Source organism: Myiozetetes cayanensis, unplaced genomic scaffold (genome assembly GCF_022539395.1).
Source record: "Myiozetetes cayanensis isolate MyiCay16 unplaced genomic scaffold, myiCay2020 scf6-25, whole genome shotgun sequence".
NCBI lineage: Eukaryota > Metazoa > Chordata > Aves > Passeriformes > Tyrannidae > Myiozetetes > Myiozetetes cayanensis.
Window position 1 is genome coordinate 55,658,412 of NW_026087853.1, and position 20,588 is coordinate 55,678,999.

Sequence of the window (20,588 nt, forward strand, 5' to 3'; positions counted from 1 at the left end):
AACAGGTTTGGTTTTTAGCTGGAGCTTTTGCTTCTCTTCTTAAAAACACAGCACACAAATAGCTAAATTCTTGCAGTTAAGGGGGAATAACTTCTGGTGGGGTGGAAACCCATGTGTGAGGGAGAAAAGGAGCTTTTCCAAATCAGTCTGCTCTTGACAGGCAGTCACAGGGAAAGAATTACAGCCTTCAGGGAAAGGGCAGGGAAGCTGCTCTTAGGGATGAGTAGCTGCTCTCAGGATGACTGGCAGCACCTTTCTCATGATGGTGTAAAAAGAGCAAGTTAAAAGCAGAAGTGAGCGCTGCATTGTTCAGTGGAATAAAATGGAATTTGTGCTTTTAAAAGGCTGAAGATCATTCTCAGAGCTGGAATTCGGTGTGGAAATTGCTGTTAGTGCTCTTCATTAATGTTTTTATTTGCAGAGACAGTCTAGCAAGGCAGAGAACTTCTCCTGAGAGGTTTTAACTGCACAGAATAAGATGTTTTGTTGCAGTTTTCTCAAACTTGATTTATTAATGTAACAGGAGCACCCCTTTGATGGGGCTCAACTAGTTTCCCTAAGCCACAGTCCTCAATCTCATCATTAAAGGCATTTCTAGACTTAATCAGGTGTTGTGCCCTGGCACACAGCAAGTATTCTAGGATTGAAGACTCCTGGAACTTAAACACAAGTGAGCAATAGTTCTGTCTTTTACCTATTCCTTAGTCTTGGGACAGTGCCTGCTGTAACAACCTTCTTTTTCAGTCTTTTGTAAGTGAAACAAGTCAACATTTTTACCATACCTCTTTATGTTTGTGTTCTTTTCTCAGTGACTTTTCTAAAACTTTAGCTTCGTACTCTGCTCTTGGATGATCCTGTGAAATAAGTCATATTTAATAAAAAGCAAAATTACTTGTTTTCTATATCAGCTACATAGGAACTGTTTGCAGGTCGATTTCCTGGTAATTTCTGAGTTTTATAATTGAATCCCAATTTGCTTGATGCCATTCATGTCAACTGATAGTTGACTGTAATTAAAAAAATGTTAAATTCTGTACCATTCATAGTTCTACAGCAGCAACTGCAGAACAATCTGGACACCCACGTGCAATGTTACACAGATTAAATTTAATACATGAGATATACAGCACAACCTGCAGACAGCATAGTTCATACCAAGTGACATGATGCTTGGATTTCAATTACCTATATTTTCGATAAAAATTAGATGTCATTGTCTGTAATTTCAGTGATCCTCAGCTCGTGAGGGAGACAATTTTCTGCTGTAAGTTTGCAAAATACTCGGCTTTGGGATCCCAGAGAATTGTCAGCTGGGGCCTTCCCCTAATCCTGTCTTGGACAGCACCCACAGATTCTCCACGTGCATTGAAGGAGAAGGTGTAGGAAACAATTGGAAGTAAGAGACAGCCAAAAGATTCAGAAAGATTCACGGATTCACAATAATTATGCATTCATAAAAGAGTCAGAATTCAAAATTATGCGTTGGATGGGAAACAGAACGGAGCTGAAAAAAGTCTGAACAAGTGGAGAGCAGGAGGGTGTAAAGGCAAAGCAACCAGTGGGAGATCTAAAGAAAATCTGATGCTCAAAAAAGAAGAAATGGAGGTCAAAAGATGGCATTCATCAGTAGACATGGAATAAAAAAGGTAGGAGCGATTGAAAAAAAAAAAAAAATTTTCCAAACCTTGACTGCCTCCTTCAGGAAACCAGAAAAACCCCACGAAAAACAAGAAAAAAAACACAAATAAACAAAAATTTGATTACTGAACAGTTGCAGATCATACTGGATTTATATTTTCAAAATTACATAAAACAGACACAGGTACAGCAGATGGTAAAAATCAGTCTACTCGTGTTCTACATTTAGTAACATTACTGTCAGTGTTTTATGAACTAAAAACACCAGAAAATGAAACACTTTGGGTTTTAGCCTTTCACTTGAAACCCTGATTCTTCAACACGATTCCAGCTTAAGTTTCCCCCCAAAATCAGAGACAGGAGGAGCCTAAATTCGGGGCTAAACGCATGACTAGATTATCCAGCACCGACTACCCAAAACACAGAACAAAATATACTGTATTAGCAGCTGCCGTGTGGAGCTCTGAGCTCAGACATGAAGGGGATAGACATCGGAAAGATACACTTAATCCTCTCCACTTTCATGTATGATAACAACAAGTTGCCAAAAATAAAAGAGCGGTGTAGTGCCCAGGAAATAAATCCCTCTATTAAATCCCAGTAAACAGGTATGAACCAGCACAGCACACGGCACAGAGGCTGCTGGCACGGGGGCCCCTAAATATATTAGGAAAGGAGATAAACATATTAAGGGCAGGGGATAATTCAAACAGAAGGACTTTGGGGGCGAGGGGAACGATGCCTGTGCCCGGTTTAGTGAGCTGGGTCGTGTTAAACCCGGGGCTGGGTAGGGTTTTGTTTCACGTGAGCAGTATTTGTTGTGTATCTATTTAGAACATCTCGAGATATGACAAGGGAGGTCATAGTTCTTTTAATAACAACAGCAGGGCAAGGCTGGGGGTGGGGGGGGGCTGGGACCGTGTTCTGCTCCAGGAAGGTGCCTCCTTTATCTTTTTTTTTTTTCCAAAGTGACAGAATTAAACCCAAAAAGGTGGGATACAGCTTTTCAGCTTCTCCTTTCCTCCCTGGATTTTGATGACCTTTTTTCATACTTATTCAGCCCTTTTTCCCTTTATGTTCTTTAGCATATTTAATACAACCCTGGCCAGAGATATTATTTTTCTTAGCCAATGAAAAAAACCCAAACCCACCACCTCCACACTATGTCCCTCCCAATGCCTCAACCCCACAAGTCTGGCAATGCTTTCTTAGCTATTTTCCAAGTCAGGGCTTGATCTTGCATCGTTAAAGTTAATAGGAATTTCTCAGTGCTTTATTTTACAGCGCTGTAACTTTATCAGCTCCAGTACATTCATTCCTGGTTTACAGCAGTGTGTGATGAATGAGGTCCTTAGCTGTTGGCACCCTGACATCAGCCCAGCAGTGAGCTCTGAGCTGTATATTCCATGCCTACACTAGGTGTGACCAGACTACACACTTCAAGAAAAAAAAAATAAATAAAAAAATCACATTTTGTGGCTATACAATTACGTTTCTACGGCAACAAGACGTACTAGTCATACCCTTGCTACAGAAACCTCAAACAGCTCATTTATAGGGATTTTCCTCTCTCCTGAGTGATGGAAACACCCCAAGAACAATTCCCCATGAGGCAAAGCCTATCAGGTCAGGGTGAGGAGCTATTGGTAACACCACGGTGGAAATGAAAGAGTCAGAACTGAAGGGACAAACCTCCTCCTCTTCAAACCCAGTCAGGTCCCACCTGTAGTTGAGACGCATCTGTTTTCTCTTCCAGTGTTCCATAAAGGTGGCAGCTGAAACAACAGTTTGACATATAATACCATATAACTTCAATTTTTGCTCTCTTTTATTCAACAGTCATGTCTGTCTGGGAAATACTTATGGACCAGGAGTCAGTCAAATGTTTTTTCTAGGTAAGCTAAAAAAAAAAAAAAGGGCATTTATTGCAACCACGACTTCATGCAGAAAGGTGCCTGCAACTTTTAAGGGGTCTAAGAAAGTCAGGCTCCCAAGCTTATTTAAATATTTTTATGTGTGATTAATGGTCCTCACCTGCATATAATTTCATCCAGAAGTGCAAACAAACCCATGTTTAATCTATATAAAATATAGAGTGATTTAACTAACCTTGAACTAACCTAGACATCAAGATAACTACATCATATAAAAATGCTTTACACCCTAAAAGATGCTTTACACATCTAAAGGTCATAATAGTGTGGTTGGCTCTAATCATTCCACCCAAACCTGGACACTCACGGCTGGTGTGAAAGCTGCAGGTGGGCAGGCTGTGAGAGAGGAAGCCTTTGTGGGTTTTTATCACTAAAAACACTGCCATTTTCTTTTTGATGAAGAGGGACTTAGAGGAAAAAAAACCTCATTAAAGCAAGTCTTGAGTCCCAATGAATGATCCCAGCCTATATCAGTCTATCTGCCCCTGAGACTGAGTGAGTTCTCAGAGGACATATTTAGATGCTGGGAATACACCAGAGTTGTATAATAAATAAATGATTATGAAAGAGGCAAGTCTACCAAGAAATGGTGTTCCCAGGGGAGTTTCCTGCAGTGAGTATTAACAGATGTGCTCAGAAACACTCATATCCAGAGAAAAACAGAGGCAGGGAGAGGGTAAGAAAGTTGAATGGAGAGGAAAGGACACCCTCATGACTGGAGCCAAGCTGGGGCCGTGACATTCATTCGCCTTCCAAGTGAAACTCTCACATGGAAAACTTACAACTCAGCCCCTTCACAAGCCACAGGCTTCCTGTTAATCAGGATGGCCATAGCTGTGTCTTGAGAGGGTCTGTGTCATGGTTCTGGAATTGCCTCCCCTCTCCCGGCAGTTCTCACGCCGGCATCTGCAGCTTCCACGTGCAGCCAGAAACACGGAAAACGAACGGGATGTCGTTTCCTCGTGCTACCAGAAACCCTTCTGTGGCCCTGGCTTACAACGGGGCAAGATGAAAAGACTGTCTGAAACACAGCCAGCTCATTTCAGAAGCCCTAAGTGAAGGTGCCAGGGAGTGATGCACCACTGCTCTGCCAGGAGCACCTGCATTTTCATATTTCATCTGCGCTCGTAAGTGGAGCTTAAAAATTCCCAAAGGCTGCTGTCCAGACGATCTTATCAGGGTTCTCTGACATTTTTAATGCCGTTTAATACCAAACAGCACTGGGCTAGAGTCCATGTTTAATGCTGAACTTCTGACCAGGGCTCATTTTGGTTCTATAGTTGGTTTAAGGTTTGTGGGAGTGGAGTTTGCCAGGGTGTTAAAAGACCACCACAATACAAAGAAAGCCTGGCCTAATGTTTGCTCACAGTAATACCCCTAAACTTGGGCTAATTTTCTTGCTGTGCTAAGGGTGCTCTGTGTCCTGAGCAGGTTACTTGAGTCTCCTCTGCCTCAACTCTTCAACTCTACATGAATTCAATAATGAAAGTTCAAAACTATGTGGAAAAAGTTCTTATTTTCCTCAACTGAAAAAGACCTCTCTGAAACAACTTTTGTTTTATGTGGTATTGTACCACAATGGAATTTTAGATCGATTCCAAAGAACTTGAGGAGTTTCACGTCCCACTTCAAAAATCTCTCAGATTTTGTACAGAGCCCAGAAATTGGCTTCTGCCAATCTTTTTTACTTTGCCCAAGACTGTAAAAAACAGTTGAAGAGACCCATGTTTGCTATGGAAAGGGAGGCAAACTGTTACTTTTTGGACAACAGGGTTCACAATAACGGTAAATAAGGGAGACAGAAGTTGACACTTGACTCTCTGCATGAGAGAATTTGGCTGTTTAAAATCTGACACTGCATCTTGCTTTGGGGTGTATCACATTTCTCCCTAAATGCTGTGTGGCCAGATGATGATCTGTGAGACAGCAATCCCTCCTCTCTGCAGCAAAGCTGGTTGAACTCAACCTCCCCCCACCACTTCCCAGCTTTCCCTCCAAACCTGCACCCCACTGTTCCCAAAATCCCTCTGCCCTAGTCCTTCTCCTCATGGTACTTGATAATGAGCTCTTAGCATTGCATCATCTAAAACATTATCATCTCAAATACAGACCTTGGCCAAAAAGACAACTGCTTTAAATTGAATTCTGTAGATTGTACTTGAACCTGTTCAGGTGTATGGTACTGTAAAAGCAGCTCCCACGATAAATAAAACCTCAGGGTATATTATTAAGATGAAATATAATTCAAACTAGGTTTTGTTAATTCATATTGTATGTGGCCACCAAAACTCCTCTCCCCCCGTGCCCATGCCTGGGAGGAGAAAAGCCCTCCAATAACCATTCCTGAAGTCCCTCTCAAAGAGGTTTCATGAGAGGGTTAATATCTTTACCCAAGTTCTAGAGACAAGCCAGGAAAGGTTAATTGATGTGCTCAAAGCACAAGGGCAGTCAGCAGCAGGAAAAATACCTCCAAAGCCACTGTTCCCACTTCAGGGTCTGCCTGCTGATAAACTTAATTGCATCTCAGAGCACGCTCAGGAATCAATGCTGGTTTGTCCTGAAGATGCTAAAGGCCATTACACTTCCCCCCAGAGCCCTCCCCTCAACCCCAGAGTACATTAATACATTTCTTCTGTAATGTTCTAAAGTGGAAGCTGGCTCTGCAAAGAGATTTTTTTTTTTTTTTTGGCAAGCTGTGCAATCCCATTAATGAAATTTTGACAGACCACGCAGCAGTTTTATGACAGATGCTTAACAATGTCATTTGACGTTCAGCTTGAGCAACTTTTTGAATTTTAGCCTCCAAGTCCAGAATATAAATTTGGGTGTGGCAGATTCATGGGAAAGAAAAAAGCTAAAAAAAAAAAAAAGGAAGGATAAAAAGAGAAGCTCTTTATATCATTAACTGCCTGAGTATAAATACACTGCTTTATCTCTTCTGTTCCTTCCTGTTGTATTTTAAGTAATTAAAAACTTAACGTGAAGGCATAGATCTTCTCACCCCAGAGAGCCATGAAGACTGAGAAGAAGACAGTGGCAGGGTTATCAAACAGATGACTCGCACGAGCAGTCGCACAAGCTGAGCTCATCTTCCAGTAACTGCACGTCCTGTCACACAGGGGGCACATGGTGATGTTGTTTCTCTGGTCACACATTTCCATACTGCAACAAAGCAACGAGACATGGGGAAAGCATGGTCAGTGTGGCTCCATCTTCGTGCTCTGATGATCTTCTCTCCTCTGGTGGTCTGCAGGACCACCAGATACCACTCTAAGAGCAGTTCAGAGAGCTCAGAGCAGTTCTGTCCATAACCTCCACCACGGCAGGGGCTGATGGCTGATGGCTGATGGCTGCTGACTCCCTTTTTACTACAGGATTTTACAGAATAAAATAAAACTAAAATACTCTTGTTTTGAAATTCTAACTACAGTAATAGATAAGGTACAAGTATCAAAAGACTGGAGTTCAACCAATTTATCTTCTCCGTGCTCCATCTGTGTAATAGCAACAGTGACCCTCCCTTTGACTTTCTTTAACTGTTGGAAGCAGTACAAAGCAATCTTAATGAATTTTAAAAAACACCAAACAACTATTTTTTCTGTATCCATTATCTGCTTTGTTATTCAGGGCTCGTGGTTGTTGTACAAACCATGTAATTTGCATCTCCAGCCGATGATGCGTGCAGGGCAAATAATGCAAAAATCAGAGGGCTTTAAAAAACATTCTAATGCAAAACTTACTAAAGGATTAAAAATAGGAGGACATCAAGATTTTGTTAATCTGATCACGGTTGCTTGTTTGAGGGCTGTACATTCTTGATGCATCTCTAAGTCACACAATGTCGAAGCACCAAACCCCATCATTAGCAGCATTTTGTTGGTTTGTTTTAACATAATGATCTCAGTTTGGAAAAAAACAACCAACAACCACCTGAGCAACTGGCCAAGAATTATTTGTAGCGCATCAATGCAAACTCCACATGTAAAATTAACAATAAGTGCTAATGAGATAAAAATGGGCTGTTTTGTGCCCTTGGTAGGGTCCATCACTTATTGGAAGCTGAGACCAGTGGGGCTGCAATCCCTCCCTCCTGTGCAGGTGGCTTAATTTTAAGCACAGCTCCCAAAAGGTGAGGCCTGCAGGGCATGAGGATGGAGAGTGGTAGGAGCACACCCTTCTCCAGCAAGTTGGCACAGAGAGAACTTGGGAAGCCACAGCCAGGAAACAGGACTGGGGTGTTGGGATGTGGATGGCACAGGCCAAGCCCCGGGAACCACAGGCACAGGGGGTTCAGCTTTGCTCACCCTACATGACAAAACATTTCTAAAGAAAGGTAACTTTGAGTTTCCAGTGCCCTCCAGCAACAAAATCTACTTATTTATTTGTCTTACCTGGGTATATTCTCATCCACAGTGGCACAGCCATAGAGGAAAACGATAATGCCAACAATGGAAGCTGGAATAAGCATTTGTGTATAAACTCCCAGCCAGGCAAAATATAGCCCAATCTTCTCTCCAAAGTATTTTCTGAAATACATTTTTAAAAAAAGAAATGAGAGAGAAATGTTTCCTATTTCTTAAAATAAAACGTGGCTAAAATTATGAATCACAGATGGATTAAGCATGGAGAAAGTAAGATCTGGTGACCTGTGGGAATTTTCTTCTTCTCAGAGGACTCTCTTTCTCATGATGCTTGGAGTTCATCCAGAGACACAGACAGGCACCATGAAAACAAGTCAGCTCAACTAGTCATTTTTTCACCCCCACACATTTCTGCTCTGCAAATTGGTATCTTTGGATCTTTTGTGAGCGAATCCTCTTTAAAACGTACCTCATTTTCTTCAAAGAGCCTCATCATGAGCAAATAAAAGTGATTCAAAATTCAAAGATTCCACTCTAGGTGGGATGCATCAGCACGTTCCAAGCTCACACAAATCTCCTTTTCTCCCCATTTCCCATTCACCAGAATCCCCCGGGGTGGCACTGAGGGCACGGACACCCCGCCTGGACACCCACATCGGCACCTCCGAGCACAGCTTCACCTCTGCCCCACGGAAACCCACCAAGGGCTGAACTCTCACCTCACCAGGTCGATTGGCTGGTATTTATAAAACACCCCGTAGCTCGCCCACTCCTCGCACAGGAGCTGCAAAACAGAAAGGAGAGGTGAGAGCTGAAGGGGCAGCGTGTTCCCCTTTGGCCCCAGCAAACTGCAGAGCTCACACTGGGGGTCTGCTCTCACCGCGCTGCGGTTTCAACCCACAGCGTGCCAACACGCTCAGTCTGCACTGAGCATTAAAAAATAAATGTGCTGATTTGGCATGCCTCTAACACAGTGATGAATTCTAGTACATTAAAAGGCTCTTCAGCAACTGGACTGATGGATAACCACAGCAGAGGCAAGGGAGAGCAGTCCTGGTTTTATGCTCCGTAGCAGAATGGATGTGAAAGATGAATATGCTTCGAGTATTGAGAAGGCAGAAAAAAAGAAAAAATTAGGATAAACTGGTTTGTTTTTGCTACACAAACTATATAACTCAGCATCCATCAAGAGGTGCTGGGCAGAGGTGCCTCAAAGGCTACATTTAGGATCATTTTCAGCTTTAAACCACAAGAACCCAACGATTTCCACTCTTCCTTTTGGTTGGGATATGGCCCAAAGAAAACAATGATCCCCATTACTGATCTAAAAAATCCTCACAAAAATCCCTCACAAAAATCGGTTCCTTTGAGACCTTTAACTTATCCTTTATTTTGTAAAAGATATAAACAGTGCTTCTCAGACCTGATTTTTTTTTATTAATGCAGTTCAGCTAATGGAGTGAAGAAGAAATCCAAAAAATACTGAAGAAGATGAACTGGGCTCTCTGGCCACCTCTGTGGGAGAAGAACAGCTTTACATCTGCTTGTGAGGTTAGATCTCCCTTTACTGCTTCATCCCAGTGCACAAACTTGGTAAATGTTCCTGGAGCAAGGACTGATATTTCAAGGAGACCCCTGGACAGTCACTTCTGTTTTTATTAATTCAACAACACAATTGCTTTTGTTTTTTTTCCTCAAATATAAGAGCACAAACTGATTATTGCTGAGGTATTTATTGAATGTGGGGTAAAACAGAAAATGTCAGAGCTTGGTTACACAACCCTCCCTGGGTGGGGTGAGGCTGCACACCCAGTGCAGCTTTGGAAGAAACTTGAAGAGGAACCGAGACTTGAAGCAGGATCATCAGAGGGAGGGCAACATGATTAAAACCTTGCTCACAGCAAACAGCCCAAACAGGATGTTATTCCCTAAATATATAGGCTATTTTATCATGAGAACCTTGACAGATGTCAAACTCCTCCATCTCCCCAGTGAAATGAAGGGCAGGCCAGAGCCTGACCACTGCCCGTGCCCGTTCCTCCTGCTCACACTTCATCACACGCAAGCCAACAATGTTTCTAGAGCAGTTTTGGAATTCTCTTGCCAAACAAACCACTAACACAGACTTTCCAAGCTCAGCTGCCGAACTTCTCGTGCAAATGGTTTGAGTCATTAAAAAATAAAAAAAAAAAAAAAGGCAACTTCTTAACTTTTACAGAAATGTGACATCAAAAATAGAAGTGGATTGTGGGTTTTCCCCCTCAGCAACCTAAAATCATTAATCTGTATTAATTTCCTTACAACAGTAAAGGTAGAAACTGATCCTAACAGTAGGCCTGTATTAAACAGCAACATTCTTGTATATTTTGTTTCTATTCTGCTTTAGGTTTCTTTCAACCACATTTTCCAAAAGTTTAGGGCCCACTGCCTGTGTCTGGGAAGCAACGATTTGGGGCACCTTGACATCCATGTGCACTCTGTTTTAACTTCTTTTTTACAACTAAGTCTGTGCTGTAAATTGGATTCCTTTTCTGTGATCTAAGCTTGTCAGGCATATCAGGAAAATACTCAGCTAAAGGGATTTTGCATCAGTGCCATGTTTTAATTTTGTGCAACTCGAAACCAAATTTGTGTCTAAAGTACAAATGAATTATCTCATTTATCCTGACATTTATCAGCCTGATATTCAAAGCACAGCTTCAAAGACGTGATTAGAGGAGATCAGCACACTAGACCTAAATATTTACTTCATTTCTATGCCTCAAATCCTTAATTTTCTTGTTAAAAAAAGGCACAGACCTAGGCTAGCACTGGATTAGATTAAAGAAAGCTTCAAGAAACCAGAAGAAACATGCTAAAAGACACCAAAAGATTATTTGAGGGAACTTAAAGTCAAAAGCCAAGGTAAACATTCCCAAACACACAATGAACTTGTGAAATGAGTGAATTTGTGAGGTTTGAAATGTTAGCAGTGAAGAAGATAATCCAGACACTTTCAGAAAATATAGATTTTCATCCTATTTTTGGATGGGTGTTGTGTTGCTTAATAATGAAATGACAGGTACATGGTATTTTTAACACACAAATCAATAGAGGGAGGGCAACAACATCCACTGTCTTCTGATGAGCCATTTACATCCTAAAGGCCCAACAGATCGTTAATTTTGGGTACCTATTTTTATATGTCCAACCTGAAGGTCTTTAGATCTCCTTTTCCTACGAGAAATGAATGTCCAGAGCATTTCTTTGGAGACGAAACCATGAACCAAACTGGAAAGGCAAAGTTTCAGGTCTAAAAGCCACCACATGACACCCAAATTTAGCAGCTCCTCCCAAGAGAACTGGTTGTAACCTCTCTACTTCAGTTTTTGTCTGATAGAGAGACAAAAGCCAGACTTCTTTAGGGAAGTGTGACAGGCAGGGTGCAGTAACCACACTTTGAATTAAGAAACCAACATTTCCACAAAGAGTGAATTTTTTTTTTCCTTATGAAAAGTGTTTCCTTAGAATAATTCCCACTTGTTTTACCACAATAGACTGATGTCTTTCACTATACAGACAGTTAAACCACAATTTAAACCATGGACTGAAGAGAAATGCTGTACATCCACAGGACAGTTTCTGCCTGAAGAGCACACGTTAAAGCTTTGCTGAGGACCTCTTATTCCTGATAAATATTCCATATTTATCTTTCCCAGTTGCTTTCATGCTTATGTTTGCGAGTGCTTCCCACACACACACCCCAGTTCTGATCCTCACACTGCAGATCAGCAGCAAATTTAATTCGGCAGAGGTTGCAGTGCTGAGACTGGACCTCGCCATGGAATGAAGCAGGATTTGTATCTGGTAAAGATACCAGAATATGACTGAGCATATTCTCATCAGAGCTGGCCTGAAATCATCTGAACTTTAGGAGGATTTATACATAAATGCTGTCAATATTTTCACCAATGTGGCAAGAAATGTATCATTATCGAGCTGGGTATTTTATACATATTCCTTATTTATACACACCATATATACTACTTACTGATGCATATTGTACTGCATTCCACATTTGGGCAAATTTAAAAGCTGGGAAGTACTTCTGTACTTTTGCTGCTTGGCATTTAGTGCCTTTTTGCAGTATTTTCTGTGGAATCTTGGCAAACATCCAGATTGCAACAGGTGACATGTTAAACCCCCTCTGTATCAACTTACTTTTCTGTCATTGGGTTCCACGTTTTCACCTTCATAGTCACCCTTTAAAAGAAGAGAAAACCTGCGTCATTCAGTGAGTTGTGCCCAGAACTGCTCTGTATTTGCATTCCCCTGTATCCCACTCACTCAATGCATCAAAACCAGAAAAAGCAAGCTGTAAAATAATGCTGTATTTTAGGAGTCCATTTGTCATGGCACACTTCGTCTTCTGTCACCAGGCACATTAAGAAAGAGTAATAGTGTCTGTCATTGGGGGAGAAGGAATGAATAAGTGATAAAGGTGGCCTAAAAATGTCAGGGGAAAGGATGTGGTATTGCCAGGGTATTTGGGGTTCAGCTCAGTCTGCTTGAAAGAGAAGAAACCAGCTGAGAGAGCTGATCCCTATCCAGACTCCAAACACTCAGGGCGGATTAGATTTGAGGTTTTAATTTGGAGCTATTTTTAAATAAGATGAAGGAGTAAACCAAGACAATAAATAACTTATATACAAGACTATCAGTAGCTGTCTAAAGACGTGAGGCAAGGACATGCAGAGAAGTTTATTTAGCCTTTCTCGATTTCTACACGATACCGCTGCAGTTTGAGAGTCCTGGCATTTATGATAAACATCAGGCAGATAAAGAGGCTCCAACATAAAACTCTCACAGTCCCATGTGAAACCAGTGTGAGTGTGGGGAGCAGAAAACTAGGAAGACACACTTCATCCTCACATCCCAGGCCAGAAAACCGGCACCAGGCTTGGCAGCCCTTGGATGCTCACACAGACGGTACATCAGGAGCAAGGAGAGTGACTGCCACGTCCCCTTGACATCTGTTAAGCTTTTCTGTAGAGCTAAGAGTGTGTGTTTGTCAGTTCTAGCTGCACCTCGAACCTCTAAGTAAAAATGCCATCGGCATCCAGCTGTGGGCCCCTCTGGCAGGATGGGAATCTGCAGCCCTGGTATGAGTGTCACCAAAATTCCTTAGCTCTCAATAACCCGCTCCACGAGCACCACAGTTGAACACACTCTTGACAATCTTAGTGAACCGCCCAGGAGCAGGTTTCATCGGTTAGAAGGTCTGCAGTCACACCCAGTCCCAGTGCTTTTACTTCGGAAAATGCTTATGGTTTTTCCTCCAGTGGCAACTGATGGCACAGACACACACAGCTACTCACACCTCCGTACAGCCAGGGGGGATTCAGGGAGGCAACGAGGGAACCAGCCCTTGGTGCCCCAGGAATAAATATGTTTCCCAGCACTGATGCCAAGCATCTCCCGAGCAGAAGGTCAGAAACCAACAGAAGCATTTAATTCGCTAAACCACCGAAACGACTCTCCTAACGCCACGTTCCAGTGTCACTCATGATCACCAGATGCAGGACAGAGGTGGGGGGAGCCATGAAAACTGAGCAGAGCGATGGAAACAACGTGCAGAAATTCCTGCAGTCGTGGTACAGGTGAGCAGGAAGTCAGGAACGGAAACACTTGTGCCAGGGATGATGCCATTAACACAAAACACATGAAGGGTTTCTTGGTGACAGACAGTGGACACGTAAAATATATTACAAGATCACTTACATCATGCAGAGGATACGCAGCACTGTAAACTCCATTGGCAAGCAGACTGGTGATCCCTTGAAAAATAAAGACATAATAGTTATTTATAATTTCAAGGTTAGACAGTCTCACTTTATCATCCTTCCTGGAGATTTCCCTCAAAATAACAGTCATTTGATCAGATAATGATTTTTTCTGCCATCTCATTCCTTTCCATGTAGCTTCATTTTTAATCATATAGGTTATTATACATGACTCATTTTATGAAATGGAAAACTGCAGAGAGCAAGAGGAAGTCATATATATTTGAGAATCAAGAAGTAGAAGCCAATGACTTGAAATTAGTCATTAAAATAAATTACATTTTCTGAAAAGTCAGTTTGATTTAAGGGCAAGCCTGAAGATTTGAAAGTGTAGCAGAAGGCTGGATCACAAGGAGAACGTGGCTGGAACTGATGGCACATGGAAACACACATCCACACACATCACCCACACAGAGCTTTGAATTGAGATTTCAGATTGATCAGAGAAATTGTAGGGAAAGCCTTTGCGAAGACCTTGGCGTAATACTTACCATATTTACCACATTTTCGTCTTTTATTTAAAAGGGTAGTTTCCTTCTTTCTTCCCTCTCCTTTCCCTGTTTACACATCCGTTTATTAGTGACATGCAACGAGGCTGAAAGCAATTAATGCTTCATCTATAAATTTATGTGGCACAAGGGGCTGTGAGGTGTCCCAGGGCTGGTATCCTCCTTATCCACCAGAGTGCGGGTGGGGCAGGAGGAATTAAATGTGCAAGTCTGGAGGAGCACAACACTGCAGCTCCCTGCACCATTCCCAAAGGTTGGGAACCTTGACTTTGGAGGGTTGTAGCTCATTGCTTCTCTAACTCTCTGCAGATATTAATTACAGGCACTTCCAATTGTGGTGTATTAACCACGTCTGGAGGTGTTGTGTCATCCATCTGGGGAGTCAGTGAACCAGTTCTGGGTGCTGAATCAGGGCTAAGTCAATCGCTTGCCTTTGTGCAAGGCAAGGGTGATTAATGCCAACTGGGGAAAAAAAAAATTAAAAAAATCTGGCCACTGGCATTGTGGGGAATTCAAAAGGATTTAAAAAAAGAAAAGAAAAATGATGTGCTACAGTGTGCTCCATGTCACCCATCACTTCACTGCTAAGAAAAGAGTGTGGGACTGGATATGAAAGAACAGCAACTATGAACCAGGAACCACTATGAGCCACTATGAACTATGAACCACTGTGGGCTCACAGAGTCATTTTTGATTGCTCTTGGAAGGGGAATTTTTCAAGTTCATTAATGTTTTCGAGATACTAATCACCTGCTGGAGGAACAGCTCCAGGAGTGCTCAGTATCTTGCAGTATCATTAATTTTCAAAGCCCTATTTAAGATTATACAGGTCTATGAATTGTCTGCAAATGTTCTGGCAGAAACAACCGGTGAGCAGATAAATTATTTTTCTAGTGCTGTGTGACTGAGAAAAAGAGCTACATAATCCCCCCTCTACATTTAACAATGGAGACAGATTCACATTTTCACGAATTTTCAAAATAAACAACAAAGACTGCAGTGTTCCCTGGGCAGTTCCCTGCCTTTTTCCTGCTGGGCAGCAACACTGCAGCGTTATCTGTGTTTGCTCAAATCTGTTTGCTGGGTTGTAACCCAGCATTCCAGCATTGGAACACAAAGGATCTGGCTGAGTTATGCTGAGTGCCCACGGCTGGGCTGGGCTGGCCTAATGGCATTTTTATTGGGTATATTGTGTGGCCTTGCCAGTCCTAGGCAGAAGAATGATCCAGGAATCCTAACACTCTACGATCCTTTAGCCTCTGGCCTGTTCAACTAATCTCTAATGTGTTTCCCATTTCTGGACCGAAAAAAAAAATAAGAAAAAAAAATAATCAAGTGAGAATCCAACTCCAAGGCAAGAATTCAAACTGAGCTGTGTGACCTTCCCCTTTCAAGAGTGCAACGACGTAATTTCCAGTGAAAATGATCCAGCACCAGACTTGAAAAGGGTCCTGAAAGTCACAGATTAATTTGGATTTCCCAGGCTACAGAGAACAGCACTTCTGTTAATACTGGCTGAACACCAAAATTTAGTGTATATAAGGAGTCAACAATTGTACATTGTATGTTGTTACTTCAACACAAAAGCCAAAGCATGGAAATGATTTCTGGCATAGTTATTCTTCTATTATTTGATGTCTTTCTAAGCAGCTGATGGGTCAATATTGAACAGAACTACCTGTAATTCAAGTTCTCATTGTTTTATTTAACTGCTTGTAAGCAAATAAACGCTATAATAGATTTCAACAGTTATCAAACATTTTCTCCCATGTTCATGCACTTTGCTCATACAAACTTGTTTGGGAATTCACCCTGCTGTCTTATTTATTTTGATTTACCATTAACTATTTGTTAACTTTGGTCTCATGGTCAAGTATACGCCTAAATATGCATAAAACAAAGCTTGCAATAGCTGAACAGGATAAGTTCCCAACCAGTCATCAAGGTGATCTGATTTGCAATTCATGTTTACCTGCATTATGAGTTTAATTCTTACAGCACAAACCCTAGGGCTGAAATCCTAAAATTATTGGTCGTGGCAGCAGAAACTCCACACCCCTGACTTGCAACAACTGTTTTGAGGGCCAGCTCCAGTGCAAGCCTCAGTCCTTGGCTGTGCCACTGGATTAATCTCAGTTCCACTTAGGACAGTGTTTTGGGCAGTCATCAGTTAAGACCATTTCACTCATGGCGCTGAAAAATCACCCCCCTCCCTTCAAAATGTGAGGCTCCTGCTGAAAAAGAACGGGCCAAGCCATAGACTTTCACTGCAGTTACTGAAATTCATGGTGATACCCTCATCCATTTCAGTGAGGGTAAAACTGAGCCAGCTTATCCACTGGTTTGTATCAGCAGCCAGCACTGCTGCAGAAGACCTAAGTAACGTCTGCAGGGGCTGAATGCTCACTTACCATTTAATTTAGAGTCAAATCTCTAAAGTCACATTTGAAAAAATGTCAAACAGCTACCCTAATTAAATCAAATTTCCAAATAAAACAATTACATCCACATACATCAAATTAGAGAGCAGGGGGAAGAACCTAAACTCCACAGCCATTTACAACAAACAATTGTTTTCAATACCTGAAAATTATATTGACCTTAGAGCTAAATAAAGTTCCTTACCCATGCTATATTTTGCTTTGGTACATGTTGTTCTTTTCAGTATTTCATAGACCTGCAGGAGCAAAACAAAAGAAAGGAAAGGGTTACTCCCGACACTGCCAGTGAAAAGCACAATCTTTCTGTATGCAGCTCCAATATTGGCAAAACCAAGATGTCAATGAAGTCATCATTCTTTACTAAAAGTCATGGCATTCAGGAGAGCAGGGTTTGGAGCTTTCCACGCCGAGTTATCCGTGCAAGGGAGAAATGCTTAACTAAACAGCGGCTACCGAGAGAATTGACTGGGGGAAACGGGGCTGCATCTACCCAAAAATGCTATTTTTGCTTGTGTTAGGCATTGATTGAAGATCAGGAGCCCTCTTCTACCCAGAGCAGCTCTTCCTTCGCCTCCAATGGCACAGGTTGGCCCCAATCCAAGGGCTCCAGCAGAGCTTCGGTCTCACGGCGTGTACACAGCACGCAGCCATTTATCAAACGGGACTAACACGGGCTGACCTTAAAATTTCTGAGCCTGCCTGACCTCAGTGGCAAAACAGATGTATTTATTTTGGGATTTATTGCATTTATTGTCAAATAACCTTTGCACAAGCTCAGCAGGCTGCCCCAGAGGTCGAGCTTTCGGCCGCTCCCGGGCAAGGCAGGCACCCGGCTGGCACGAGGCTGGCAGGGGAGCGGGCAGCACAGGAAAACCTGGAGCAAAAGCATCTGCTGCCCACTGCCTGGTCTGTTCAAGGAGTCATGGATTGGTTTCCTGGCTCCCTAATCCATGTGTTAACTTGGCTCCTGCCCAATTCACCTGAGGAAGCAAGTGAGGGCACCCGGGGCAAGCCCCACAGCTCATCTGCCTGTCATCTTGTAACCCCAGTGAGTTAAAGGGCTGTCACAGAGAGATTTCCACTTATAAAATCTTTTTATTTTCTTTTTTAATAACCAAAAGGTCTTGGGCTTAGTTTCTATCCAGCAAAGACTCACGGGTAGTGACTAGATTCCTGTTCACTCTGCAGTAGGCGGAAGGGTCAATATTTGCACTGTGGTTCACGAAAACGTATGAGAGAGAACTTTTAAGAAAGAAGAATACAAATAGAAAGGAACACAGGATAAAATGGTGCTGGGAAGCATTCAATATGCCCTTCATTACTGGGTGATTTTTTTACAGGGATTTAAAACAAAGCAGCACACTACAAGTATTATTGTTATATGCCCAGTATTCCTTGAGTGGTTTAAAAAAAACCCTATCCCTCCTCTTCCTCTCTGTCTCTGCTACAACCTACTGTTTCAGCCCATTTTTTAGTTAGTCTTTTTCACCCTCTTGTCATACAGTTCCATTTTGTCTTCCTGTCTTGCTCAGCCTGCTGTCACAAATTTTAACTCTTCACTTGTTCCCTTAAGTTCCTTCTACTTACAAGCTTTCTTTTACTGTACACCCAGACATTTATAAAAGAAAGCCTATAATCTATTATTTTTGTTTTGTTTTTGTATTTGTATTTATTTTTTCACTCTCAAGTTAAATGTTTTATCTCAAACAAACCAAACCTATGTTTGTCCTTTTCTTTCCCACTTCTGTGCTGCTGCTGCTGCTGCATCTGCCTTCCCTGGCCAAGCTCACTTTGTCCTGATAACCTGCACTCACATCAAACCACTGCACTTCAAGCTAGAGGGGAACTACATTATGGAATACACTGGAATTTCAAAGCAGGAAAGCAAAGTTAGATATCTCACACCCCTTATCATCCCAACAATAAAAGGCAGCTCCAGCTGTGATATAAGCTCTTTTTGAAACCACTCAGCATCCCACAAGGCTAATGTTAAATATAAGATAAAAGCAGGCCTGCAGTCACATTCCAACACACCAGTTAGGGGCAGTGGAATGGGGCAAGGAGTCCATGTTATACTTTGAAAAGTGCTGCAGCAAGTGCTGCTGGGCACAGTCCCTTCCAACTGCCCTGCATGTCCTTTCAATTCCCCCCTCAGTGCCTATAAAGGATGCTACACCTTCTTCCCCACTCTCTGTAAGTCAGACAAAAATCATGTACCTCAACACTTTAAATACCATTCTAGAGAACTCCCTCTCCTCCCCAAACTATAACTAATACTCCCTGTAAATACCTGGCTGTTCTACTGGAATTTCGCTTGGGGTATTTCCCCAGTATTTTGCAAAAAAGAGCAACATTATAGTTACAAAAAGGTAAATGAGTCAATAGGGGTGCAGGCAGCTGGTGACAGAAACAGTGGCAGAATTTAAATATCCCTTTCTGGTGATATCTCTACTAAGAAAGTGTATCCCAGATTAAACGTGAACTAGAAATGATTTTCCAAAAGGCAGCAAACTGTTAGCATCAAACACTATTCAGCACATAAGCTAAACGTGGAAACGCTTTATTTATAATTTTAATAACAGATGGAACAGGAGAACCCTGGCATTTGGTTAAGAAAGGTAAACTTGAACAAGCATTGCATTAAAGCTGGCAAAGGGGCTGTTAACACATCAATTAAGGCACTATCCACCATAAATTATTTATATTCAGTACTTACTATAGTGCTTCTTGTTTTGCTGTCAAAGAAGGAATCCTTGTCAGACAAATCAAATCTGTTAAAAGATCAGAAGGAAGCCCATTAGGTTAAAAAAAAAAAAAAAAGTCAGTAATTTCCTGCTCTTGTCGACCCCTTCAATATTTTCATTTCTCCAGGGGATCTCTCAAAGCTACCACTAAAAAGCAGCTTGTAGAAACTTTGCTAAAAAGAAAATCCAGCCCAACTCCCATAATTTAAAGAGGCTGCTTATCCATTTTACTGGGTTTGTACGTTTAGGGGATTTTCTGCACAAAAGAGACTGTTGATGCTCACTGAAGTTGAATTCCTGACCACTGCTGGCACCGAATTTCCCCTGATCATCTCTATATTTTCCTCTGTGCCTGAAACCCCGTGAGGCCACTCTTGCCTCCCTTATTCAACAAAGGCACAGTTGGCCTCACTGAAAAAGCCACCACTGCAAACAGCAAAGGGCACATCCACACCCAAGCTCAGGAGCATCTTTTGGACCTTCTGTGAGCCACCAGGCTCCTTCACTGCAGGAACATCCTACACTCAGCGAACGCATTTCCTGCAAGTCCAACACCATGTCAGATGCCACATACACTGACTGGCCCAACTCACACACACAGCTCCATCAGTGTTCTGCACCCCTTGATGAAAAACTAAAAAATGCTGTAGGTGCAGTGAAGAACTCTTGCCCTGGGACTGTTATTTGTTCCAGCTGGCACATCCATAAACACAGGCTTCAAAGAGACTCCTCTGGGATTCTGGCCAAGGAAGAGCAGCAAAGCAAAGCAGTCCAGGGCAGCAGAAACTTTGGCTGGACCCCACCTTATGATTTTTTCCTACACCCACATTTACAGCTGTTCTTACTGATCTGAGGATCGATGGCAAATCCACCACTGACTTCACAAAGCTTCAAAGATGAGGCCTGGCTGGCAGAACCTCTGTCAGCTGCCCACACCAGATAAATGAAATTACTCTAAAACTTATCAGCCCACATCTCTGGCTACACATTTTACTGAGCATTTTACTTTATGTGGAAAAGAGACTATTGTAAACCACATTATAAATCTTGTTCGGCAGCCTAACAGCTGAAGTGCATGGCTATATAGATATGCATTGTGTGCCACAACAGCAGCTAAAACTCACAGAGATTTCATCTAG

The 20,588-nt window shown here is 42.1% G+C and overlaps 1 protein-coding gene across 2 annotated transcripts in view; it reads right to left on the reverse strand.

The window, feature by feature from the left end:
• Window positions 1-20,588, reverse strand: part of ANO1 (anoctamin 1) — a 78,589-nt gene that overhangs the window by 17,526 nt on the left and 40,475 nt on the right. For both annotated transcript variants that reach the window (XM_050335290.1, XM_050335291.1), the window contains exons 6-16: window positions 19,422-19,476; window positions 16,890-16,941; window positions 14,247-14,312; window positions 13,694-13,749; window positions 12,134-12,175; window positions 8,653-8,717; window positions 7,964-8,098; window positions 6,574-6,734; window positions 3,331-3,413; window positions 1,685-1,696; window positions 783-854 (exon numbers count right to left, since the gene is read on the reverse strand). In XM_050335290.1, the coding sequence (XP_050191247.1) occupies window positions 783-854; window positions 1,685-1,696; window positions 3,331-3,413; window positions 6,574-6,734; window positions 7,964-8,098; window positions 8,653-8,717; window positions 12,134-12,175; window positions 13,694-13,749; window positions 14,247-14,312; window positions 16,890-16,941; window positions 19,422-19,476 (799 nt within the window). The remainder of the gene's footprint in view (window positions 1-782; window positions 855-1,684; window positions 1,697-3,330; window positions 3,414-6,573; window positions 6,735-7,963; window positions 8,099-8,652; window positions 8,718-12,133; window positions 12,176-13,693; window positions 13,750-14,246; window positions 14,313-16,889; window positions 16,942-19,421; window positions 19,477-20,588) is intronic.